At 42.1% G+C, this 26,490-nt stretch overlaps 1 protein-coding gene across 2 annotated transcripts in view; it reads left to right on the plus strand.

Moving 5' to 3' along the window:
• CACNA1D (calcium voltage-gated channel subunit alpha1 D) overlaps positions 1 to 26,490 on the plus strand; it is a 1,248,477-nt gene that overhangs the window by 1,136,699 nt on the left and 85,288 nt on the right. For both annotated transcript variants that reach the window (XM_069206436.1, XM_069206437.1), the window contains exons 40-43: positions 5,310 to 5,426; positions 9,673 to 10,025; positions 10,697 to 10,723; positions 26,125 to 26,268. In XM_069206436.1, the coding sequence (XP_069062537.1) occupies positions 5,310 to 5,426; positions 9,673 to 10,025; positions 10,697 to 10,723; positions 26,125 to 26,268 (641 nt within the window). The remainder of the gene's footprint in view (positions 1 to 5,309; positions 5,427 to 9,672; positions 10,026 to 10,696; positions 10,724 to 26,124; positions 26,269 to 26,490) is intronic.

The raw sequence follows: 26,490 nt of genomic DNA on the forward strand, positions 1-26,490 counted from the left end.
TGCCACTAATGACTAAAAACAAGCTAGAGGAGTGGAAGTGAGCATAGGGAAATCAATGTAATTATATTTTGGCACAAGCATCGGAAACACTGTGCCTGGATTTCTAACAACTCTAGGGTGGTGCAAATATAACCATTTGGGTTCATGGTTCAAGAAACGTAGTAGTCATAAAACCCACCTCACTACTATGAAAATGTAATAGTTAACTTAGGTTTCTGTCTTAAGATACTTTTAGAAATCGATAACTTGGCACTTGGCAATCCCCCTTTGTGCAGCTATTCCAGCCAAATCTTCGCTCTCTCTGACATATGAGACTGGGCCAACATGGCAAACTGTCACCTTTTTGAGATTTGACTTAGTGTGCTGTCCTCAGATCAATATTTAGTATATCAACTTCCACTGTTCAATTAGAGGTTCATCTAGATTTCAATTTAAAATGTCTGTCTTTTGCCATGAAAGCTCAAATCCTGACTATGGGGGTCATTACGAGTCTGGTGGTCACTAGACCTCCAGACACACAGATGGTGGTTGGACCGCCGCCAATGCGGTGGTCCGAGCGCCACATTACAACTCTGGCGGTTGGGCTGCCAAGGAACTGCCAGACCTGCCAGGATCGGAGATCCCGGCAGTCTGGAGGTGGTGGCAGTCCTAATTTACCCTGGGGATCACAACCCCCTTCTCCGACAGCGATTTCATGGTGGTACCACCAGCATGAAAATGATGGCAGAGAACGGGTGAAGGAGGCCCCATGGCATGGGCAGTGCAGGGGCCACCCTGGCCAGCACCATGTACTTTGCAGACAGTGAACATTGCAAGGGTACCTTTATATCACTAATTTATCTGTATCTGGTTTCTGTTTCTTCTGCTTGCAGAATATTGAGTGTCATGGAGATGTGACCTGATTGTCAGGAGAGATTGTCGTCTTTATGGTTACTGTCTTAATCATTGCTGCATATTTTATGTTTTTGTTTGCTCTTTTCATTGAGGATAGACCCTGAATAAACACATATTGAAAAGGCTCTGGAATATCTAATGTCAAGAGGCGGATTTGCTTTGTTGGAGTGGGAGGAATTTGCAGATGGTTGGCTGGTTGTAAAATTCCTTGATGTATGCAGTAGCTTATTGAGATTAGAAATGTATGCGAATATATTTTCGTTTTTGCTTGTTTTATATATTTTCATTAAATACAAATGATTTGATATTCTGATAGTTTGTTATTTGAACCACAAATTATGCTATTTATTTGCTTCATGTGATTGCATTTGACATAGATTTTACCCCCTGAGTGCTAATTGTACTTATTTTCAATAATTAACATGTCCTTAAGGTTTATTTTGAGCCACTGTTTAAGGAGGAGGTGTGGCCTAATGGCTACAGTTGCTGATAGTGCAATTTAGGACCTTGGTTCGAGTTGCGGCCTGGACTCAACATTCTGTGATTCTTTGTAAATCACTTAATCTCACGGGGCAAGATGTATGTCCATTTCATTTTGCGTGTCTCTAATTGCGACTTTTTACTAATTTAATGTACATATTTGTCTCAGACGTATTTAGAGATTCCCAATGGGGTCTCAAAGACCTACCTCATCAATATTCATGAGGTATGTCACAATTTGCGACCCTATTGGGAATGGCCGCACTCACAAGGAAAACAGGATGCATTTCAAACCAAAAAAAAATGAAAAGTTTTTTTTTGCATTTTTTAAGAGTAGGCAGTGGTCTGTGGGCCCACTACCTGCTCTGAAAAAATATTTCCGCTTCCCGTTTGCGAATGGGTTACCACCGAATTCAAGTTGGTGGCAACTGTGAATGTTTTGTCACCGCATTCACGGTCGCAAAACATTCCTACATGCCAGTGTGATTCGGTATTGGGAAGGGAAGCCCTAAACATGCCCCTTCCTAATACCAAATTTGCAAAAGCAAAATGAGATTCGGTAAACAAGTTGCTGAGTAGCATTTTGCTTTGGTACATAGAAAAAAGCTTTTTTTTGTACATCTGGCCCACCGTCTAAAATGCACTCTGATGTTCAACTATAGAACTCTAATGTCCTAGGGCCAAAATTTATGCTGTATATAAACTGCAAGCAAAACAATTTAGATGTTATTCATTTGTAAATTAAACATTTTGGTTGCTGGTAAAACAAATATTGGTAAAGCCAGTAGTCTGGGTTAATGCAATAGTGCATGTACATACAAGCATAGTGATTTGGTGTTTCCATTTAATAGCACATTAAGGCCCAGCCCTATTGGCTTTGCAGCTCTTGGCATTGGTGGTGGTGTGATGTTGTTAATGAGATTGATATTGTGATGGTGGTTTGGGTGGCATTTGTACTGGTACTACTGTGATAATGGTGGTTGTGGTGTTGATGGTGATATTAGTGGTGGTGATATTGCTATTGGTGGTGCCATTATTGTTGGTCGTATGAGTGTTGTATGAAATTGGTTACATTGATATCGATCTTGGTGGTGTGGTTTTATTGGTTTTGGTGGTGATATTTTTGGTGGTGGTGTGGTATTGGTGGTGGTATTTAATTTGTAGAGATACCTGTGGCATTGGTAGTGGCAGTGTTATACTGGTAATATGATATCAAAACACAGTTAGAATGCCATGTTAGGGGAGGCCTTCTCTCAGTTATGACATATGCAATATATGTGTGACACACAGGATTAAATGTGATGGTTGAGTATACTTTTAGATGAAAAAATATATTTTATACATTACACATTAAGCACTCAATAGGAGGCAGAAAGATAACCCAAACATCTGATAGCATAAGAGTGATAGAGAAAGTCTTCTCTGGGGATCTAAGATGTGATTGCCAATTCCTTCAGCTACTGGCTGAAAGAGGCTGATCCATCTAAACCAATGGCTTTCAGCCCCAAATCCCACTCTATTAATTATGAGCTGTAGGTTTTGCAGGTAGCAGCACTTCCTACTCAGACTTAAAAACAGTTTTACTTCTTTATTGATTTGGAAAATTGATTTTTGTTTTATTTACCCTTGCATTATGGTTTTGAGAAAGGCACAATCCTTTGAATTTCTTAAAGTCAGATGACTTGGACTAAACTAGTAATACTGTGAAGGGGTGCTTTCCATTTCATTTTATCTGTATCAATGATACAAATTAATAAATTAGTTTTTCCAGTGTCAGGATGCCTCTTTAGTTACTCACAAATCTAATTTTGATCTCTTTCATTGTCTTTTTAGGGTAGTTGCTTAATCCCTGAATCTGGCAGTTGTCCTGAAAATGTGCATTGGTCCTTGACTTTGAATTTTAATTCTTCACATCATTTCCCTTATCCTCTGTTTCTTTTGTCTTTTTTCACCACATGTGTCTTGGATTAGCATTATTTGTCATATTTGATAACTTGTTATTTCCTGTCTATGTTGATGTGTGTTTATTTTTGACGTGTAATGGTTTGGTTGTTGTTGTTGTTAGCTAATTTGGAAGATCCATTGTATCTTTGTTTGTTGGCTGAATGTTTAAACGTCAGAGTCATTAACTAATTTTGTGCTAGTGGGTCTGTCTTGTTTGTTTGATGTTCATTTTCATTGTGACTCATTGGTTACAGAAACCTCTTTCAGCTTTTACAGTTTTTTCCTTGGTTGAAAACACTTTGAGTTTCATTCTCTCCAGCAAGTTCATACCATGAACACTTACCATCACTTGACCCTTTCTGCATTTGGGAAAAAAGTGAGTTAGTTTTAGAGCCCCTGATGTATCTACATCCTTTGCTATATTCTTAATTTAGTCCTTCCTATAAATTTATTTGAAGCAATTTATTAATCCCTTTGATTTTTAAGGCTCTTGAATCCAAAAGTGGCACCAGATTCAATGTCTGTTTGGTTCAGTTTCTTAGATCTTGCTGGATTTCTTTTGATATTCAAGAACTATTATTTTGTGAAAATCCGTGAGTCAATCAAAGATCTAGGTCGAGACTTGTGAAAATATATAATCCATCGGTGGAATCCATAAGTGGAATTGCCTTAGGTTTTGTCTTCTTAGCGAAAAGGCTAGCTGCTGGAGAATTTCAGCAAAGGTGTATTTTAAGTTTAAGGTTCACTTAAGCAGAGGTTGTCTGCCTGTCTGTCCCATTCAGTGGGGCTTTGGAGTGCAAAGCATTTATATTTTGAGTTTAAGTGTGTTTGAAAATGCTGTTTGGGCTTTAGCTGGCTTTGACATAGAGAACACCCAGATTAGTAGTGATCTATATTGTTACAGTTGTATATTAGGGCTTTTCTGGGATTTCTTCGTGGGTATCACTGAGAGATTCAAAGGTCCTATGTCAGCTGGATGATTTCAGGGTTAGGAAGATGATGTCCCATGGCGTCAAATTTGATTGCCAGTGTGACTGTGACATTTTGGATCAATTATTAAAGGATGATTTGATGCTTTGGCAGTCTGATATCAAAGTCCCCGGTGTTGTTGAGTTGGATTCTGATCATTTTCCCACTAATAACACTGAGGAATGGACAGGATTCCATTGAAGCAAAGAGCAGTGCAGTGTGCTGACACTGACCAGATCTGGACAGTGGGTTTGTTAAAAGTCAAACCAATTCCTTGGCACTTGACCTGGATTGAAGAGTTTGGTCAGTGAGGAAGTTAATGGCACACCACAAGTTCCATGATGGACACAGCCATTTCTATATACCATGTTTCTTGAAAATCTCCTTCAAATAATAACACATTTATTGCAGTGTAACATTACATTTGTATTTTAGACCAACGCTTCATCAGTTTAAAGAATTGAACATATCCAATTCAAAGCATGCTCATCCAGACTTGTAGGTGTTTGAATGGGAACAATATGAGTGAATGGGTAATTACTGAATGAGGTTGAGCACAAATTATATATCAGTTAGCATCAGAAGATATGCATTGTATAGCAGGCTACCACTAAATATGCCTATTAAACAACAAGCATTGCATTCCTTGTGTTTAACATTGACATATTTCATTGCAAATTGTGTTAACCATATTATGAGCAAAACACTGTAGGCAATATGTGATTAGAACTGAAGTCCTTACTACATCTACAATTAGGCATTGTTCACCCAGATTACAGTGCACAGACTCATTTCAGTGTCCACCTATCTCTAATTAACTATATGTGTGCATTCAGCCTAACAAACATGTCATACTTGACACACTGCCGAGGAAACAGGGCATATTGGTATTCACTGTAATTTGCTGTTAATCAAGGCTAGTATTTTCTTACTTGCAGATTTGTCCACTTTCAAAATACAGAGGTATGTGCTTTTGATGGAAAACCAACAACTGTTTCATTATGCCACTTTTATTTATCCAGGCTGGACTCAGGACATTGCATGACATTGGACCAGAAATACGACGAGCTATATCATGTGACTTACAAAATGATGAGCATGATGAACATACCCAGGAGGAAGATGAAGATATATTCAGAGTAATATATAGTATACATAATTGCATAACCTTTGTACTTTTTTGTGAGAGGCTTTCTTCCCTCTAATGAATGGTATTCTTACATGTTTGAGTAACCTGTTTTTATCTATTTCTATGAAGTTGATTTTATTTTATTTGTATTTGGCGGTGTTGTCAATTTTGACACTTAGAATTTTTAATTTTTCCGAATTACTTAATTTCTTCTCCACCACTACGCAGAACCACTAGAACATTTTTAAAGTTCAAAATAATCTATTAACATATGAGGGACCAAAAAAGCTTTGGACTCTGCCACTTTGAGCTATTTGGACTTTTTTCCATAGTATGACTATATTATGATCTTTTATTCTCAAAATGTCTCTTTTGTGAATCTATAACTACGCGTTTAAAGCTGCACTTTCAGTGTGATAATACAAGAAGAAAACTGAAGGACATTCAAGAGTTACGTTTTGTCTACCAGTCAGATAGGACTCCACTGTTTACAGACTTTGTCAATTTATAAAGTCATGCCTTCGTTTGGCACCTCAGAGAACGAAACATTTTTCAGCTTGCTTGTCCACCCTTTGCTCCATGGTTCTTTTGGTTATAGTTTTTGCCCGATGTCAGCAGGGGCTTGTAGGGAAGATAAGGAGTTAAGTCACAGTATTGATTTGAGTTGTGACTGAGCACACACCGCTGCCTAAGAAGTAAGCTGTTAATACATATGAAATAAAATGGCAAACAATATAGTTAAAGAAATAGACAACCTATATATGCAAATCAAGTTAGATAACTGCTAAAGTAAATGTCAAACAAATGTAAAAAAGGGAAAATTGAGAAAATCGTTTTTTTTTAGAAATACCTATCAATTTAGCAGTATTGCTACAAATGAGTTAAATATTATTTACATTTGTGTCTTCCTGGAAGAATAAAAAGAGCTTTTTTCAGAATAGGGTTGCCCTAAACTAAAAGGTGAATAACCATTCTCCTTTGCAAATGGGTTACCACCTTCTTTGATGAGTTAGGGCCAGATGTAGCAAGCAGTTTTGCCCATTCTGTGTCTATGGGAAAATGTGTTCGTACATATGGCCCTTAGTAACCAATCAGTTGTTTGCGACTGAAATTTTGTTTGCAAAATATTGATACATAGCATTCCAAATCAAAATTTGGAAGATAAGCCCTAAACACAGCACTTCCTAATTGCATTTCTAATCCCATGTTGTGATTATATAAGCACTCATTGAATCTCAAAACAGGTTAAGTACATTAGCGGTCATAAACCCTATGTTTTAGAGAGTCGCAGGCTTTGCAACTGCGGAATAGCTTCATACATCTGGCCCACTACCCCAGGCGCACAGAGGCAAAACTCCCTGTGTGTATCAAGGCCATTGATTTTATTTTTGTGACACAAACGCCCACTACCTGCATGACTCGCGCTCACCAGTCTGCGTGTCCTTCACTGCATCTGCCAAATATCGAGTTGCACTAATATCCCCACTAGAAGAGGCGGTCCTCCATCAAAGAGCTGAGACCAAAGCCTCTGCTACCTGGTGGGCTAGAGGGCCCACCAGCGAAGATTACATGACATCCCCACCACAAAGGTTTTGGAGAGGCAATGTTACAACAGGAAAGTGTGCTTTTTCTCCACCCCATTATAATCTATGATACTTAGTTATAGCAAATTCCCATTGGAGGGTCATATGCATAAGTAAACTGGTTTCCTGTTTCAGTCTGCCAGCATGTAAATTCAACCTTTTAGGATATAGTCTAAAATAGGTATGTCTTATAAGTTTGAAAGGTAAAGAGATCTTTGGAACCCATTTTTAGATGTGTGCATCTTGGTGAAATTACACAAGCAAGCAGTATATAAACTTCATTACTATTGCAAGACTGGAAAACTACTCTGAGACTTCATATACATATTATGGGATACACAGCTCCAGGCACGGCTTCCAGCTGTCAGTTTGGTACTTAGGGACGTTTTACACATTTCTGGCTCAATAAATCAAACACCTAGGTGGTTGACCAAACGTCAGTCTGTACTCTTATGTATACTGTGATAGTTACTAATTTTCTCCTCCAGACGGAGAAAATAAGAAGATTCATAATTTTGTAACCAAAATGTTCACTTCTTGACAATAGCAGCTACTTGGGGGCAATTTGACAGAAGCCAATGGAAAAAAAATGTCCACTGTTCCCAGACTAGCATTCTAGGGAAGCATGTTCTCTACTCTCTGATGACAGAGAGGCCATTAATCATCTGATCCAGGCGGAATGTGAACGTAGATGATTTTGCAGTGAGACAGCTTTACATGGCCCATGACTCAGGCATCATGCATGGTTTCAGCCTGAAACTACATGCCCAACAAAAGATCTTATATTCTTCTGTTTCAGGGACAACCCCATTGGGAAGCCACCATATACATAGGACTAAACATGGAATTAAAACCGGATTGCAGATTTCTTGTATCAAAGCTGTGTAACTTGAGAAAGACTTTCCTATCCTGGGAATAGGAGGTCTTTGGCCAGCCATCTTCATTAGCAGGTTCATCTCCTAGATTGGCACTTATTACTGTTGATTTGTTTAGTAGTTATGTATGCGCTGCATGTTCCTTTCAATAACTTCAGAGAACTAAACAGGCAAGGAAATACAGGATTATTTAGGTAGAAGTAGGTATTTTCTTCTTTGGATGGTTTAAGTAACCATTTCCGATATTTTTCGGCATTAGGAGCTAGCGATCTTTGTTTATCTTTTTTTATCCAGTTAGCAGATACAGATTTTAAAACAATTTTGACAGTTTTCACTAGTTTCGTATATAACTGCAAAAAAAATTAAAACACGAGCAATGCAGGTGAAATAATTCCATGCAGCATATATATATATACATTTTCACAAGGAGAACGATGAACAGTCTGTGCATTCTCCCCAAGATGGCCAGGAACTACATGTGCGGACATGCAGTGTCAAAGTCGGCACAATGATTTCCAGTCTGGTGAAGTCTTAGTTTTTTGTTTTTACCATTGGCTACCTAAACTGTTGAATTCTTTCAACTGGTAGGGTCGTATCAGGTAGTTATTATACTGGAGATGAGGCAACAGGTGAAATATTATGAAGGCTGTAGGGAAGCCAGTGGAAGTCACATTGCAAGTCTAGGGGATGATGTTGTTTTAGACCTGTGATGAGTCTTGTGGCTCCATGTAGGACATTCTTCAAGACAGCCGGATTGAAGATAGAGTCAGTGAGACTGGTGAACAGGGCATTGTCATTGTCCAGGTGCCAAAGACCTAGGACATACACAATGGTTACGAAGTCTTCTTAGAAAGGTGCTATTTTCAGCTGGTACCAGTCTAACTGTTTTTTTTTTAAATATGCAGATTCTCTCTTGTCTGGAAAAGGATATTGATCTGTTTTTCACATTTACCTAAGCCGTGTTTTCAGTACTCTTCATTTTAAGGCAAGAAAATGAGGTGGGATAACATGCTAATTTTATTTGTTACGGACATCCTCGCATGTCAGTAACATTTTAACTTTTTTTGTGAGCCTTTCACATGCTATCATCGAACATCTGGGACTACCTTTATCTCACTCGAAGAAGGTATAGAGCCCGAATGAATACAGTTTTGCTTTGGCTAAAGCTAGGAGCTAAGCATAGATCACTATAGCTGCCTCGCTGCAGCCTTTAGTACCAGGAAGTAGCTACCAGTCACAAGGGAGCACTTTTCAACACAAACAAATAAATAAATACAAACCAGCTGTTGAGGACAGTCAGCTTCAGAGTAATCCAGAAGTAGATGGATCGATGCCTGACTAATGCCATGTTGCCACGATGTTTGAGAGCTTGTACTTCTCTGGGATTGGGTTTGCTGGAGAAACAAATGTTACGTGCCTGTGCCAGTACGTTTGTGGGAAAACATCTGTCCGAGAATCATCTCCAACCCACCCTTCTCCTCTACTGAGTATCTTGGCATTGCTAGATCGGTTTCCAATGATTAACTAGGTTGGCTTTTGACTATTATGGCTGCCTTGGAGTCAAGCATTAGGGGTGCCATCATATCAGAAGTAGTAAATAAAATGCAAACGCACAGTCCTAATCTTTGTATTTGGTATCTTGTACGTTTTCACAAGTATTCCAGGGTCCTGCTTGGTGGTGGGGAAGATGTTCTAAGCTTTAAACACTGATGGGGACACTGCAGATATTATTACTTCACACAGTCACGGCCAGATCAATTAAGATACTAGCAATACTTGTTACATTGTTTTTTTACAGAGAAATGGTGGCTTGTTTGGAAACCATGTCAATCATGTTAGCAACGACAGCCGGGATTCTTACCAGCAGATGAATACCACGCATCGCCCTTTGCATGTGCAGAGACTCTCAATTCCATTTGCAAATGATGCTGAAAGGTCCATGCATACTGGGAATTCTGTATATCATAATCACCATAACCAGAATTCTATAGGAAAACAAGTACCAAACTCAACGAATGCCAACCTTAATAATGCCAATATGTCCAAAGTGGTTAACGGAAAGCACCCAAGTTATCAGCATGCATCTGAAAATGGATACAGTTTATATGCCAAGAATGATCAAGAGAAACAAAGAAAAACAAGTACTAGCAGGTATGGTGTAATGCACATCATTAGAGTCACGTTGATATCCCTGTTTACTGCTATTACAACTAAGTTTTGGGTCCACCTGTAGTGTCCCATTGCCCTATATGATGGTTTTACCAGTGCATGAAGCTCTTCCAGTCACCTGGTGCTGCTCTACACATCCCAGACGAGTTAATAATAACACAGTCACAGTCATGCTGTAAATATCCGTGTTAATGTAATGGTGGAGTGCCTCCTATTTGCCACAGTTGATACTCAGGGTGAATGGGCAGAGTCGTTCTGGAACCTTCATATAGGAGGTCATCTTACATGTAGGCACACACCAAACTTGACTTCATCACCTTTTGGTTCCATCCAGCAGTGCAGGATAACAAACTGTCTCTATGGCACAGCTCCATTTCAGAGTGTCTATGCCAGTACATGGGACACATTTCAGGCTCGGATTTCTTATAGCCCACTCATTACTGCAGTGCTCATACATAAGTTCGCGCTTTGAGTGATGCATTTTGAGAGCTTTGCTTAATCTCCATCATGTTCACCACAGAAATCTTTTCATCTGTCTATATCAAAATGACCACGTGTACCCAACAGTCTTAATGCAGCTGATTTATTACTACGTTTGAAATTATGCTCTTCTTAATTCTATTTTCTCATATTTTCATGGCTTTCCTGGATAGAACGCGATACTATGAAACTTATATAAGGTATGTTCATCAATATTTATTATTATCAAGTATTGAGTATTTCTTTTATTTATATGAATGTAATTGCCGGCTTAGTATTTCACTGTCCAAAACATGTTTCTAGATGTCTTTGTCATCTCCATCCTATTCTAGATCATCATGTAATGACAGAGACAAATTTGCATGTGCGTAAAATACTGAAGAAAATACCCCACACCCACAAATAAAATCTCATAAAATATTAGGAATATGATAGTCATTTGAATAATTAATTGGTTACCTTAACTCATCCAACTGGTTTTGCAAATGTGTGTGTATCTGTGTGTATGTATTTTCTGTGGTGTACATTCTTTGTTGTTTCTAATAAAAAAAACAACGTTGTACTTGTTAAACCACATTTTAGCACAGTGTCATGTTAGGCTAATCCTACCCTTTAGTGCTCACTCACTGAAACTATATTTGCTCAAGATGTAATCCGTGTAGCAATTTAAAAAAAATTATATATAAAAAGATTATTTTAATATGACATAAAAGCACATAGGTTTTTCAATGCTTGTAAACATATGATATTCTATAGCATGACAATTGAACAAGCAAACCGTGTACATTTATTGAAAAGAAGAGTAACGTGGCTAACTAGCAGACTTAAAATGCTCGAGGGAATCTATTTGTACTGTAACACCTACTAAATTCGATACTTTGTATAGCAGTTTTATAGCTTCATTTGTAAGCAGTCTATGTTTTTTTAAACTACCGTATAGATATTTTAGTTTAGTGTTCTACTAGCAAGCCATGTTAGGGGTTTACAAAATCACACATGGCACTACCCTAATCAATCTGAATGCTATCAATCTGAATGTGGTGCGTTTAGTGTAGTCACTGGATACAGGCAAACAAGCAATTATCTTGTCTACTATCACTAGGAGCATCAGCCAAGCCACATGAACCTACCTCAAACTTTTAGCTACCTTCAGTTTGTACTTAAGTCAGCCTGTGTCTGCACTTATCAACAGCCCTCTTACTGACTTGCTGAGTGTCCCAAAGACCCACCCAGACCTCTTCCTCTTCCATGAATACGTCTCCCCTCACTGCACCCAGCTCAGGTCCACCTCCTGTCTTCTGTCTAATATGCATATATCACAAAACTAATTCTATAGGCCAATCAGTCATAGTACTTCATGATTTATACCTGAATGTGATTGTCTGGGCTGTGTCTAAATGACGCAAAAATGAAATAGTCGAAGATCAGTCCAATGTCACAAAAGACGCATGTGAACTGCTCGAAATTCAAACAAGTGACAAAAGTTAGTTTACAAACAAAATTCTTAAGATTCCTATTTGATCCTCAACTCTCCATTATTCCTCATATTTAAAAAAATTAATCTGATAGAGATTTCTAGCCGAAGATTCCTTGCATCTGAATTCTCCCCAAGCATCAGACTGGATTCGGAAGATTTTTCGTGAGTAGTACCCCTGTGCGTCGATAGATGGTGTCAGTCAGCTCCATGCGGGAGCAGCGGCGTATGCGCCAGCAGTGACATCGACTTCACCTATATAGGCGCCACCTTGGCGCACTGGCGTCAGTTCTTTTCTTTCCGCTCCTGCCAGCGCAGATCTGAGAGAAGAGCTACAACTGTCAGTTTTTTACAGCCTTTTTTCGACTTTTTGTCAACAGCTTTTGAGGTTATCCTCTTGGTGTGTCGAGAATGTCATAGAGGAAGACTGGTTTCAAAACCTGTGGCACCTGTCACAGTACCATTTTGGTGACAAATCCACACTTTGTGTGTCTGTGGTGCCTGGAGCCTGACCATGACTCCAAGTCGTGTTCCGAATGCCAGACTATGGTGCCGAAGGCTTTGATGGAGCAGTCCTTAAAGCTGCTAGTGGTCGGCAGGCAACTCTGTGTTATGCAACTCCACATAAGTCTTGTTCCCGGTCCAGAGGAATATCCCAGGATAATTCCAGGAGTCCCAAGTCCTCTTTGTCCCATACAAAATCATTGAGACATGCAGGTTAGAGGCACAAAAAACACAATAAGTCGAAGGGTGCTTGAACTTCTCATCTCTCAGCCGACACAATGATGGAACATCAGCTTTCGAGGCAAGGTTCTTCGAGGCCTACGCCTGGGCCGACTCCATGCCTCCCAAGCTTTTGTGGACCCAAAGTGACCCCCTGCTCAAGTTAAAGATTTGTATGAGGCCATTAGCCTCATTTTTGAGCAGGCTGTTTCCTCCGGAGCACCTTCAAGCCTCCTGGGGTAGGAGGAGACCCCATCTAGTTTCCCACTGGCGGCTCCATCCCCCAGCTCCAAGGGGCCCCCCGGATCTGGACCGATGCTGGTCGTGCCACTGCGACTTTCTCCAGCACCAGTCTAGATAATGATGCTCCCAGTGTCGTGGGGCCCACCTGTGCTGCCAGCGCCCACTGGCACTGCCAGCCCTATTTTGATCCCCGATTCTGATAGGGAGCTGCATCAACTGATGCTGATTCTGGCACTAACAGCACCCTTGTGTCAACATTTGATTCATCAGCCTTATTCTGAAGGGCTAGGCCTTGGGGAAGAATGGGAGATGTCACTTGACCCTTTAGAGTACCAGCCTTAAGAACAGGACATGGGCTGGTTTATAAACTGGTAATGCCAGCATCTGGACACATCTCCAGATACCAGCATGCTTTCTCCTCCTACCGTGGCTATGAAGGAGGGAGCTACTTATGCTGTGAAGAGAGCGGCTGAGGTCCTGGACCTTGAGTTGCCCTCTGTGGGAGTCAAGACAAACATCTTGACGGAAGTGCTGCAACCGGGAGCTTCCTCCTCAGAACTCCTGCATCCTTCCTTGGTGGGCCAAGCTTCTACATCCCAGGGCGCATTCCCTGCCGCACCCATGGAGAGGGAATCCAAGAGGCTGGTTAGCTTTGGTAAGACGATGTTTTCTTCTGGCAGCCATACATTGTGGTCAGTGAACACCATATGCTTATTTAGCCTCTATTCCCACACACTGTGGTAGATGGTTGTGCAAGTGCTGCCACAGGTCTCGGAGGAGCCCAGGGCCATTCTCTCTTAAACAGTCCAGGACAGGAGAGACCCAGCAAAGTTTTCTATATGCTGTGATTGGTCACAACTAACTCACTGGACAGAGCGGTTTTAACGATGGTGACACTCAGACACCACATCTGGCTGAGAACGTCTGGCTTTTCAGGGGTAGTCCATGCTTCCCTCATTTATATGCCCTTTAATGGCACCAATTCCTTTGGAGGAATGGCCGACTCAGAGCTGGATCTCTTTAAGGACTTACGGGCTCCAGCCAAGTGCTTGGGACCCTCCACTGCCACATCCATCCCCAGTCTGCCTTTTGCACCTTTCATGGCTTCGGAAGGGGCTTTCAACCACGCCAACCCTAACCCAGCCACCAGCCAGCACAAGCTTCTAAACCTCTGTGTGGAGGAGGGTGTGGTTCTTACCAATCCCATGGGTCAAGTTGCCAGTGGTCTAGTCCAAACACCACCACCCAGCAGTTGCAGCCTCCAAACCTTCCTAATCTGTCCCTTTGAGATCATAGGTGTGCAGTTGGTGGCAGAATTCATCATTATCTCCACCACCAGCAGTCCATAACATCGAACAAGTGGGTTCTGCAGATTGTTTTCGAGGGGCTTCTCCCTCCTCTTTGAATTTACCTCTCCCTCAATGCCTCCATCTTACGACCAGCTGACAAAGGATCATTTGAAGACATGGCTCTCTTGGCCAAGGGAGACATAGGGTTCCGGTACCCAGAAGTAGGCTGTGGTTGCTATTCCCTCTACTTTCTGGTCTCCAAAAGAGACAAGGGTCTTCCTTACATCCTAGATCTCCAAACCCTCAACTACTTCCTTAAAAAGAAGTTCAAGATGCTCACATCGGCTCAGGTTTTGTCTGCTCTGGAACCAGGAGACTGGAAGGTAGGGCTGGACTTGCAGGATACCTATTTTCACATCCTCTTCTTGCCTGCCAATCGGCATTACGTACGGTTTACTGTGGGCCATGAGCACATTCAATTTACTGTGCTCCCTTTTGCCCTTACCAGCACCCCCTGTGTGTTCACCAAGGTGATGGCAACTGTCGCAGCTCATCTGCGAAGCTCAGGGGTGTCATTCTTCCCCTATCTTGATGACTTACTGTTGAAGGTTGGCTCACCCCAGGCTGTCATCTCCTATCTCCAGACTACGGTGAACCTCCTGCATTCGGTGAGGTTCACTAATAATGTGCTAAAGTCACTCCTGACTCCCTCTCAGACGCTCCGTTTCCTTGGAGCTGTTCTGGAAACAGTGCTGTTTCGGGCTTATACACCAAGCAACGAGTCCCGGATATTCAGACTATGATACCAATGTTTCAGCCTTTACCCTGGGTTTCAGTGAGACTGACTCTGAGGCTTCTGGGCCTAATGGCCTCCTGCATCCTGCTGGTGGAGCATGCTAGATGGCATATGAATGCTCTGCGGAGGGACATGAAGTTCCAGTGGACACAGCATCGGAGGAATCTCTTTGTCATGGTCCATATCTCGTAGGGAACTGGGAAGGACCTGCTGTGGTGGCTAACAAACTGCAATTGGATCAGAATCAGACCCCTCTCCTTTCCCCAGCCAGATCTCACCTTAGTGAGAGATGCGTCTCTTCTGGGATGGGGTGACAAACTGGGAGAAGCGTAGATGATTGGACCCTCGTCTCCGGTGGAATCCGGACTCCACATTAACATGCTGGATCTACATGTGATACGACTGGCATTGAAAGCCTTCTTACTCTTCATCAAGGGAAGGCTCATGCAGGTGTTCACAGACAACACCACCGCCATGTTATACTACAGAAAACGGGGCGGGGCGGGGTGGGATCATGGGCCCTCTGTCAAGAGGTCGTGCGTCTCTGGACATGGCTGGAACAGCAAGGCAAACCACTGGTGATTAAACATCTGGAAGGTTTATTGAATGCCAGAGTGAACAAACTGTCTATATCTAGCGGATCACGAATACCGTCCCCATCCAGAGGTGGCTCAAGGTCTCTTTCAGCAGTGGATAGAGCCTTGGTTAGATCTATCCGCCTCTGCTGAGAACACGCAATCTCAGCAGTTTTGCGTGCTGGAGTTTTCTAAGGTGGCTCTCGCTTGGAGATGCTTTTCATCTTGAGTGGAGCTCAGGCCCCTGTACGCCTTTCTGCCTATACCACTCCTGCACAGAGTTTACAAGAAGATCAGGAACGACTGGGCCCAAGTCATCCTTGTGGCTCTGGACTGGGCACGGAGAGTCTGATATCCCGAGCTCCTGAATATGAGTGTTGTTCCTCCAAGCAGCCTGCCTCTTCTGGAGGATCTTCTGTCGGAGCAGCAGGGGAGGGTCCTCCACCTAAACATGTCAACACTTTGCCTTCTTGCGTGGAGATTGAGTAGGGGTAGTTGGTAGCTTTCGACCTTCCTCTTGAAGTCTGCAATGTTATTCTTGCAGCCAGGCATCCCTCCACCAAGATGGTGTACACCTATCGTTGGAAGCGATTTGTATCAATTGACTCGCTTTCTGCTTCCCTTTCTGACATCTTGCTTTTCATCCTTACCCTTGCCCAGCAGAGCTCTATTTTGGAACCCCTGAAGGGTTATTTTTCTGCTCTGTCTGCCTTCTTGCTGCTGCCCGACCAACCCTCTTTATTTAAGTCCCCTATTGTAAATAGATTTCTAAAGGCCCTTGTACATATGTTCCCCCTTTTTCATTTCATTATGCCTCCACAAGTGTCACCTCAGGCTGCTCACGACTAAAACAGCCTTCCTCGTGAGCATTACATCTGCCCGGAGGTTGAGCGAGCTGCAGGCTTTATCTTCCAACTCTCCATTCTTCTCAGTTTATCCAGACAAACTGGTGCTTCACATTAGGGCCTCTTTCCTGCTGAAAGTGGTAACACCATTTCAAGGGGGTCAGTCTGTCACCTTGCCCATCTTTTATGCTCCTCTAAATCCCTCTAAAGAAGAGGAGAGACTCCACTGTCTGGACCCAAAAAGAGCGTTGTCATTCTATCTTGATCAAACAAAAGAGTTCCAGGTGGGCAACCATCTCTTTGTGGGGTATGTTGGGGAGACGAAAGGCTGGGAGGTGGAGAAATGGACCATCTCTTGATGGATCATTTTCTGCATCAAGATCTGCTACGCACTGGTGAAAAGCAGCCTCCTGAAGGCCTATGGGCTCATTCCACCAGAGCGAAGGCTGCAATCAATGTGTTAGCACTTGGGGTCCCAGTCCTGGGCATCTGCCAGACAGCAATGTGGGCTTCCCAGCACAGGTTTACCAAGCACTACTGTCTGGACAGTCAGGTACTTAGGTACAGGCATTTTGTCTGCTTGGTCCTGTAAGACTTCCTAGTTTAAATTTGTCCACAGTCCCACCACGGAGGATGGTACTGCTTGGGTATTTAGTCAAAGGTAAGGAATCTGCGGCTAGAAATGTCTCACAGATAAACAAGTTACTTACCTACGGTAACAGCTTATCTGGTGGAGACAATATCTAGCCGTGATTCCATCCTGACCCACCTATCCTCCCCACTCTGTGGACACATTTCTAGGGTCAGGGATGATCCTTTTTAGGGCCCTAGTTTGGACAAACAGTGTCAGTGCTGTTCATGGCTCTGCGCTTCTGGCGTGGAAAGTTATGTAAAGTAACTTACGTCAGCGTGCTTAGGTGGCACCTAAATAGGTGAAGCCAACGTCACTTCCAGGACAATGACGATGCACAGAACAGACCGACACCACCTACCGGTGCACAGGGGTACTGCTCAGGAAAAATGTTCCGTATCCAGTCTGATGTCTGGGGAGAATTCAAAGGTAAGGAATCTGTGGCTAAGTATTTTCACTACCAGATAAGGCATTACCAAAGGTAAGTAACTTGTTTAATAATTATTCTTGTTGCCACACCCTGAAGCATTACAGCAGTCGGAAGCTCCCTCTGTCGTCAAATTCCTTTAAAACATCCACTAAAGTCGTGGAACTCTCTGAGTGGCTGTTTTTGGCCTATTTTGGTTATATGTCAATATTTCAACAGCAAAATATTGTGGTACAAAAATATCATTGTAAAAATATTGACATAAAAATATTTACTTACATATAATGTAAAGTAACAAAATATTGACTACACAAATATCACGGTTCAAAATATCCATATTACATTAGTAATATAAATATTTATTTGTAAATAACATTTTCTAAAAAAGATTCTAACCCCACATTCCTCACCTTATGAATTTCCCTCAGGCCTCAGATTGGATCTAGGGAATTATATCAGCAATTTCTTTGTGTGTCAGTAGATGATGTTGTGTGGCTCCACGTTGGATCCGCCCCGCCACGAGTGAGATGTCAGGCCACAATACATGTCTCGTGCACACTGGATGAATTTGAGGGAAATAAAACCAACAAATTAACTCAATTTGATGGACCTCAGAACCCACAATGAAAGACTTTGAAATAAAGGACCTAACATCAGGACATTGAGGAGATGCATTTATGTAGTGGCCAGACATCACATCTGGGGCGGGTCTGATCTGACACAGAGCTGCGCGATGTGACCTGTTGACGGACGAGGGAATAGCTATTAAAAGTCTCTGGGTTCAGTCTGCCAACTGGGGAAAATTCACATGGTTAGGAATCTGCGGTTAGATAGAGGGACTGATTATGACCTTGTCGGATGGGATACTCTGTCACAAACATGACGGAAATCCCGTCTACCATTTTACAAGTTCCATACGATATAATCGAACTTATAAGGCGGCGGATGGGATAGCCATCACATTTGTGAAAGTGTATCCCATCTGCCAAAGTCGTAATCGGGCCCAGAGTCTCTACGAGAAAAGGAGTTACAGAATGTAATTAACTTGTCTATTTAAACCATAAAAAGTTATTAAATATATATTTTAAGAAATGTATGCAACTTTTATATATGTATATTCATTAAACAAAAGTATTATTCTCATTGATATATATCTGAGGTTATTTTTAAAAAATTAATAAAAGGACAATTTCAAATATTAAAATATAAATGAAAATTGTTTTTTATACAAACTACACTTCAACATATAACATGGCTACATTTTAAACACAAACAACAATTTAAATATAGATAGTTAAACATTTTAATTAAGAAATATAAATAAAAATGACTAAATTACTAAACAGTTCTAATAATCTTTTAAATGAAGTATAGCACAAACTATTTATAAAATTGTTAGAGCATTTAAAAAAAGCTAATAACTTTAAAATAGAAAAAGGAAAAATATTTGAAAAATAATAATGAACAATTTAAATGTATTGTACTGAAAATATGTCAACAAAATCAAAAGGAAGTCCTATTTACAAATCTAACCCTATTGTATAAGAAAAATAGTATAAATTAAAAATATTTAAAATAAATTACTTTAAGTCCAAAACAACAAACATTAAATAAAATACATTAAGAGGGAAGGGGTTGTTGAATGACTGTTGTAACCCAAGTCCAACAAACATTGGGGAAAGTACATATATTTGGGGGGAGAGGGTAACATTTAATATTCTATTTGCAGTCCAGCTAACATTGGGGAGAGTGCAATTCTTTGAGGGGTGGATTTACTATTGTAACTCCACTCCACCATATGATGGGAAAGTGCATATATTTATGGGTGGGTAGATAAACATTTTAAATCCAGCCCATCTGACAATGAGGGAAGTGTATATGTTTGAGGATCAGATTTACTATTCTAGCTCTGCTCTAACTAGAACTGGGGCAAACTGGGGAACTGGGGAAAATGTGTATGCTTGGAGGGTGGGAGCAGATTTACTATTTTAACTTCAGTCCATCACACAGAGGAAAGTGCATGTATTTGGAGTTTGGCAGATTTACTATTCTATCTCTAATCCAACAAACATTTTGAGTGATCAGATTTACTATTTTAAACCCACTCCTAAAATCATTGGGGAGGGTGCATATATTTTGAGGGGTTGGGTCACATTTACTATTCTAAATCCAGTACCAACAAACAAAAACAAACATTATGGACAGTGTAATATTAATATAAATCGTTATAACAATTACAAAACCAACAATAAATGTACATTTTGACTTATCTTTAAGTAAATAACCCTCCCACATATGAAAACATAATGAAAGTAATACTTACAGATAAACATGTAAACAATCATCAATTAATAAATGCAACACTATTAATATAATACTCAATTAACACAAAATGTATATTTTAATTAAAACACTTCCGCCCAAACAAACAATATGTCCCAGTACCTATACAATAGTGAAATAACTGAAAAATAATTAAACATGCAAAAATTATGATTTAGAAATTACTTAAAATTAAAAATCACCTAACCCTGCAAACATTTTCCTATTTATTTAATTGTAACAAACTTGGCTTTAAGTTATGTTTTTAATTACTTTGAGCAATGTTTAGGGTTTCAAAATAAATGAAAAATATGATTTAATATATTCCTACATACATGTAATATTTAAAAAATAAAACATAGCATTCATTATACTATCTAATAGTTCTCTCTCTCTCTCTCTCTCTCTCTCTCTCTCTCTATATATATATATATATATATATATATATATATATATATTTGTTTTTTATACCACTTCAAAAACCAATTGTTACAGGGACGTTATAGGTTCTGAATTTACTCACACAAAACCAGAAAAAATCATCAGGTATAGTTAGAGTTATTTCAAGTAATTATAACTTGCAGCCTAAGGTAACTCGTACCCCTGCCATGCACAGGTTTTTCCTAAGTAATTTGACTTCTAATGATTCATTGATGTTTTATTGTAATATCTGGGGTAATTAGCAGTGCATGGTGAGGGCGTGAGTTATAGTTACTTCAGGCCTGTGTCTGTGTGCACCAGGAGTTGGCCCCACTGCCCGTCTCTCTGGGTGTGAGAATAGGTGTGAAAGGGTGTGTCTGGGTGTGAGAGTGGCTGTGAGAGTGTCTGTCTGGATGTGAGAGTGGATGTGAGAGGGTCTAAGTGGGTGTGAAAGTGTCTGATTGTGGTCCAATAGATGAAAAATGCATTTACCTCCACAAAGGATTACAGATCATTTTTAGATATGGAAAAGCGGATTAAACACACTTTTTTGCTGTCGCCAAGCCGAAGAGCAGAACGGCAGAAACATTATAATCAATCAATCAATCAGAGTATTTGTAAAGCGCACTACTCACCCGTGAGGGTCCCAAGGCACTGAGGGTAGGGGGGCGGCTACTGCTCGAACAGCCATGTCTTGAGATATCTCCTGAAGGTAAGTAGATTCTGTGTGTGTCGCAGGTGGGTGGGAAGAGTGTTCCACGTCTTGGCGCCGAGGTGGGAGAACGATCTGCCACTGGCGGTCGTTCTGTGGATGTGTGGGACGTTGGTGAGGGCAAGGTCAGTGGAGTGAAGCTGTTGGGTCGGGGTGTAGAAGGAGAGCCATCTGTTGAGGTATTCTGGTCCGGTGTTGTGCAGTGCCTTGTGAGCGTGGGTGAGGAGTTTGAACGTGATTCTCTTGTTGATGAGGAGCCAGTGTAGGTCTCTCAGGTGGGCTGTTATGTGGCAGAGCATTCCCACCAGTCAGTCCTGCAGAAACGGTGCTATGATATAGGACCTTAAGGGAGCTGAGTCCTATATCGTAGCACAGAGGGGGCCTACCAGCACCCTTGGAATGTGCACTGTCTGCAAAGCAGACAGTGCGCATTTAAATGGTGCTGTGGCCCCCAGCACATGCTTACCACTAGCCTTTCCATGACGGTCGGACCGCCATGGAAAGGCTAGCAGTAAGGGAGTTGTAATCAGTCAGGCAGTACTGAGTTCATAGCCGCTCTGAGTACAACTCTGACCGCCATTATGCTGTTGAGAACCATGTTCCCAGTGGGGACGGCTGTAGGAAAGTACCATCTTTCCTGGCATGTTACCCCCATTTTTACTTGTGTGTCAGTTTGTTTTTGCCTGTCTCACTGGGATCCTGCTAGCCAGGACCCAAGTGCTCATAGTTTGTGGCCTAAATGTGTTCCCTGTGTGGTGCCTAACTGTGTCACTGAGACTCTGCTAACCAGAATCTCAGTGCTTACGCTCTCTCTGCTTTTAAAATTGTCACTGCAGGCTAGTGATCATTTTTACCAATTCTGATTGGCACACTGGAACACCCTTATAATTCCCTAGTATATGCTACCTAGGTACCCAGGGTATTGGGGTTCCAGGAGATCCCTATGGGCTGCAGCATTTCTTTTTGCCACCCATAGGGAGCTCAGACAATTCTTACACAGGACTGCCACTACAGCCTGAGTGAAATAACGTCCATGTTATTTCACAGCCATTTTACACTGCACTTGAGTAACTTATAAGTCACCTATATGTCTAACCCTCACTTAGTGAAGGTTAGGTGCAAAGTTACTTAGTGTGAGGGCACCCTGGCACTAGCCAAGGTGCCCCCACATTTTTCAGGGACACCATTACACATGTGCACTACATATAGGTCAATACCTATATGTAGCTTCGCATTGGTAACTCCGAATATGGCCATGTAACATGTCTAAGATCATGGAATTGTCCCCCCATGCCAAATCTGGTATTGGGGTGCCAATGCCATGTATCCCCCGGGCTCCAGCATGGACCCCGGGTACTGCCAAACTAGCTCCCTGGGGTTTTCACCGCAGCTAACGCTGCTGCCAACCCACAGACTGGCTTCTTGCCCTCCTGGGGTTTGACCAGCCAAGTCCCAGGAAGGCAGAACAAAAGATTTCCTCTGAGAGATGGTGTTACACCCTCTCCCTTTGGAAATAGGTGTTAGGGGCTGGGGAGGAGTAGCCTCCCCCAGCCTCTGGAAATGCTTTGAAGGGCACAGATGGTGACCTTCTTGCATAAGCCAGTCTACACTGGTTCAGGAATCCCCCAGCCCCTGCTCTGGCATGAAACTGGACAAAGGAAAGGGGAGTGACCACTCCCCTGTCCATCACCACCTCAGGGGTGTGCCCCAGATCTCTGCCATCTTGAATGCAGAGGTGTGAGGGCACAGTGGAGGCCTCTGAGTGGCCAGTGCCAGCAGGTGATGTCAGAGACCCCTCCTGATAGGTGCTTACCTGGTTAGGTGGCCAATCCTCCTCTGAGGGCTATTTAGGGTTACTTCTGTGGGTTTCTCTTCAGATAACGAATGCAAGAGATCACCAGAGTTCCTCTGCATCTCCCTTTTCGACTTCTGCCAAGGATCGACCGCTGACTGCTCCAGGACGCCTGCAAAACCGCAACAAAGTAGCAAGACGACTACCAGCAACATTGTAGCGCCTAATCCTGCCGGCTTTCTCAACTGTTTCCTGGTGGTGCATGCTCTGAGGGATGTCTGCCTTCATCCTGCACTGGAAGCCAAGAAGAAATCTCCTGTGGGTCGACGGAATCTTCCCCCTGCTAACGCAGGCACCAAACCTCTGCATCACCGGTCCTCTGCGTCCCCTCTCATCTTGACGGGCGTGGTCCCTGGAACACAGGAGCTGGATCCAAGTGACCCTGACAGTCCAGTGGTCCTTCTGTCCAAATTTGGTGGAGGTAAGTCCTTGCCTCCCCACGCCAGACAGTAATATTGTGTACTGCGTGAACTGCAGCAGCTAGGGTTTCTGTGCACCTTTGCAAGGAACCCTTCATGCACAGCATAGCCCAGGTCCCCAGCACTCCGTCCTGCATTGCTCAACTCGCTGAGTTGACCACCGGCTTCGTTGGACCCTCCTTTGTAGTGTTGAGATGACCGCTGTGCTCAGATTTCTTGAATGCCTGTTCAAGTGCTTCTGCAGGTGCTGCCTGCTTCTGTATGGGCTCTCTGTGCTGCTGAGCGCCCCTCTGTCTCCTCCTCCAAGGGGCGACCTCCTGGTCCTTCCTTGGCCCGGGAAGCACCCATTTTCTTCAACTGCGACTTTTGCAGCTAGCAAGGCTTGTTTGCGGTCTTTCTGTGTGGAAACAACTCTGCATCCTCCAGCACGCCGTGGGACATGTAGTGTGCAAAGGAAAAGTTCCTGGCATCTTCGGTTGTGGCAGAATCTTCAGCTTCTTCCACCTGGAGGCAGCCCTTTTGCACCTTCATCCGGGTTTTAGTGGGCTCCTGCCCCCCAGGACACTTGCGTGACTCTTGGACTTGGTCCCCTTCCTTTCCAGGTCCTGAGGTCCAGGAATCCGTCTTCAGTGCTTTGCAGTCAGTTGTTGTCTTTGCAGAATCTCCTATCACGACTTTAGTGAGTTTTTGGGGCAGTAGGGTAACTTTACTCCTACTTTTCAGGGTCTTGGGGTTGGGTATCTTGGACACCCTTAGTGTTTTCTTACACTCCCAGTGACCCTCTAAACACTACACTAGGCCTTGGGTCCATTCGTGGTTCGCATTCCACTTTTAGAGTATATGGTTTGTGTTGCCCCTAGGCCTATTGCATCATATTGTATCCTACAGTGTTTGCACTACTTTTCTAACTGTTTACTTACCTGATTTTGGTTTGTGGGTATATTTTGTGTATTTTACTTACCTCCAAAGGGAGTATATCCTCTGAGATATTTTTGGCACATTGTCACTAAAATAAAGTACCTTTATTTTTAGTAACTCTGAGTATTGTGATTCTTATGATATAGGGCCTTATTACAACTTTGGAGGACGGTGTTAATCCGTCCCAAATGTGACGGATATACCACCTACCGTATTACGAGTTCCATAGGATATAATGGACTCGTAATACGGTAGGTGGTATATCCGTCACATTTGGGACGGATTAACACCGTCCTCCAAAGTTGTAATAAGGCCCATAGTGCTATATGATATGAGTGGTATAGTAGGAGCTTTGCATGTCTCCTAGTTCAGCCTAAGCTGCTCTGCTATAGCAACCTCTATCAGCCTAAGCTGCTAGAACACTACTAATCTACTAATAAGGGATAACTCGACCTGGCACAAGGTGTAAGTACCATCAGGTACGCACTAAAAGCCAGGCCAGCCTCCTACAACGGCAGTCCCCTGACGGGTCTGCCCGCCAGGGTTGTAATTGGGCAGTCAGACCGCCTGAAGTGCGGCAGTCCGACCATCAACACGAGTGTGGCAGTCCTCGGACCACCGTACTCGTAATGAGGCCCTTAGTGTTATAACTTGCCTCTATTGTTTTCGGTGAGAGTGTGCTACATTAGCAGTGATTGGCCACATGTTGTGCTTGCCTTACTTGAAGGCTGGGCTGGATACCCGTAGTCTCACTATTAGGATGGTGCTGGTATTAGAAATGTATTTTCTGTATAGCAATTGTTGCAGTCAAATCTGGGAATTTCTTTTCTATTAGAATGTCCATCCCAAAACCCCTCCTCAATTTTTCCTTGAACCTATCAACAGTATTTGAAACGTTGATATTATTGTGCCAGAAGGACAAACAATATATGTACTTACCTTTGATCTTTTTGGCCGTAATATTTTTGTAGTCATGGTATTTTGACCGTAAAATAATGGGCGGACGATATTTTGGTGGAATTCCTTTGCCTACAAGAATGGGAACTACAGTCTTTTACACTGTTTCAAAAGACAGCCACCATTATCTACAGATGATTTTTTCTGGCTCACTTCCTCTGCAAAGTAGAATTTAAATATATGTAGCAAACACAAAGCCCGTCATGCCAATAAACCTACCCACCTAAGTGATAACTATATCACCTTTAAAAAAAGAATACTCCACTAAGTCCAAAACAGCACTGAACATCCCACAACGTATGCCTTCCTTGTAAAACAGAGCCTCCTGGAGCATTGGTCCGGGTCCAGGGAACACACTCTAACTAACTTAATAGGTAATACCGACTTTATGTCATTTAGAAAGCTCTGAAAAATGCTTTTTTGTAAACAAGTATTCAAGCTCCCAAAATCTGAACCCCAATAGCTCAACTTTCAATTTCTTCTCCTAGACTCTGACCTTCAGTGCTCACCCCTCCCACATGCCCATGACATCATGGCTCCCTCTCCTGTGTTGTGACACTCGGTTACCCTCTACTGAGTCCTAAGATGTAATTTTTTTTCAACATAATTATTTCACAAAATATTTTATACAGTGCCTAACATCTCTTTTTGGCGCCTATACTTGTAAATGAAAGGTGTTACTATTAACATCTTTACCCTTCCTAAATGTGTCTTCCTCAAGAGAGTGAAACGGTGAATTGCAAATTCGAACAAAGACACGCTGCCAGCCTATAGCGCAACAAAGTAGAACAAGTACCTTCATATATTAAACGGTTTCAGAGCATTGTTAATTATTTATTGTCTGCTACTTTTATCACCGACTTTTCAGACTTGAGCATTGCATAGGGAATTCACTTTAGCAGTGCACCTTAACTTAATGCATTCCTTGTAATAACAAATGTAGTCAGTCAAGATGCAAGTTAATGCAAATGTTTTCCCTGTAAATGATTTAATCACAGGTCAAGTGATGGGAATTTGCCTGCTATTTTCTGTGATGACCCTGACTTTCAGGACTATAGCACTGAGGATCCGTACTTGGGAGAGCAGGAATATTACAGTGGTGAGGAGTATTATGAAGAGGACAGCATGTTGTCAGGTAACAGGTAAGATAAACATGTTGCAAAGAAAATTGATTTTAAAAAGTAGAACCTACACCAAAACACGAGTGTCATTGAATACGCCTTCATGCCCACCCTAGAACAAATCTTAGCAAGCTTTAAAAGTTTTCTAACTTTCCAAAGACCCTGTACTGTTGATTGCATACTTCCCTCCAAGACCAAGAAACCGTTCATGCCAATCCCACTCAATGTGTCTGAAAATAGAGG

The sequence above is a fragment of the Pleurodeles waltl genome, chromosome 9 (assembly GCF_031143425.1).
Source record: "Pleurodeles waltl isolate 20211129_DDA chromosome 9, aPleWal1.hap1.20221129, whole genome shotgun sequence".
In the NCBI taxonomy this organism is placed as follows: Eukaryota; Metazoa; Chordata; class Amphibia; order Caudata; family Salamandridae; genus Pleurodeles; species Pleurodeles waltl.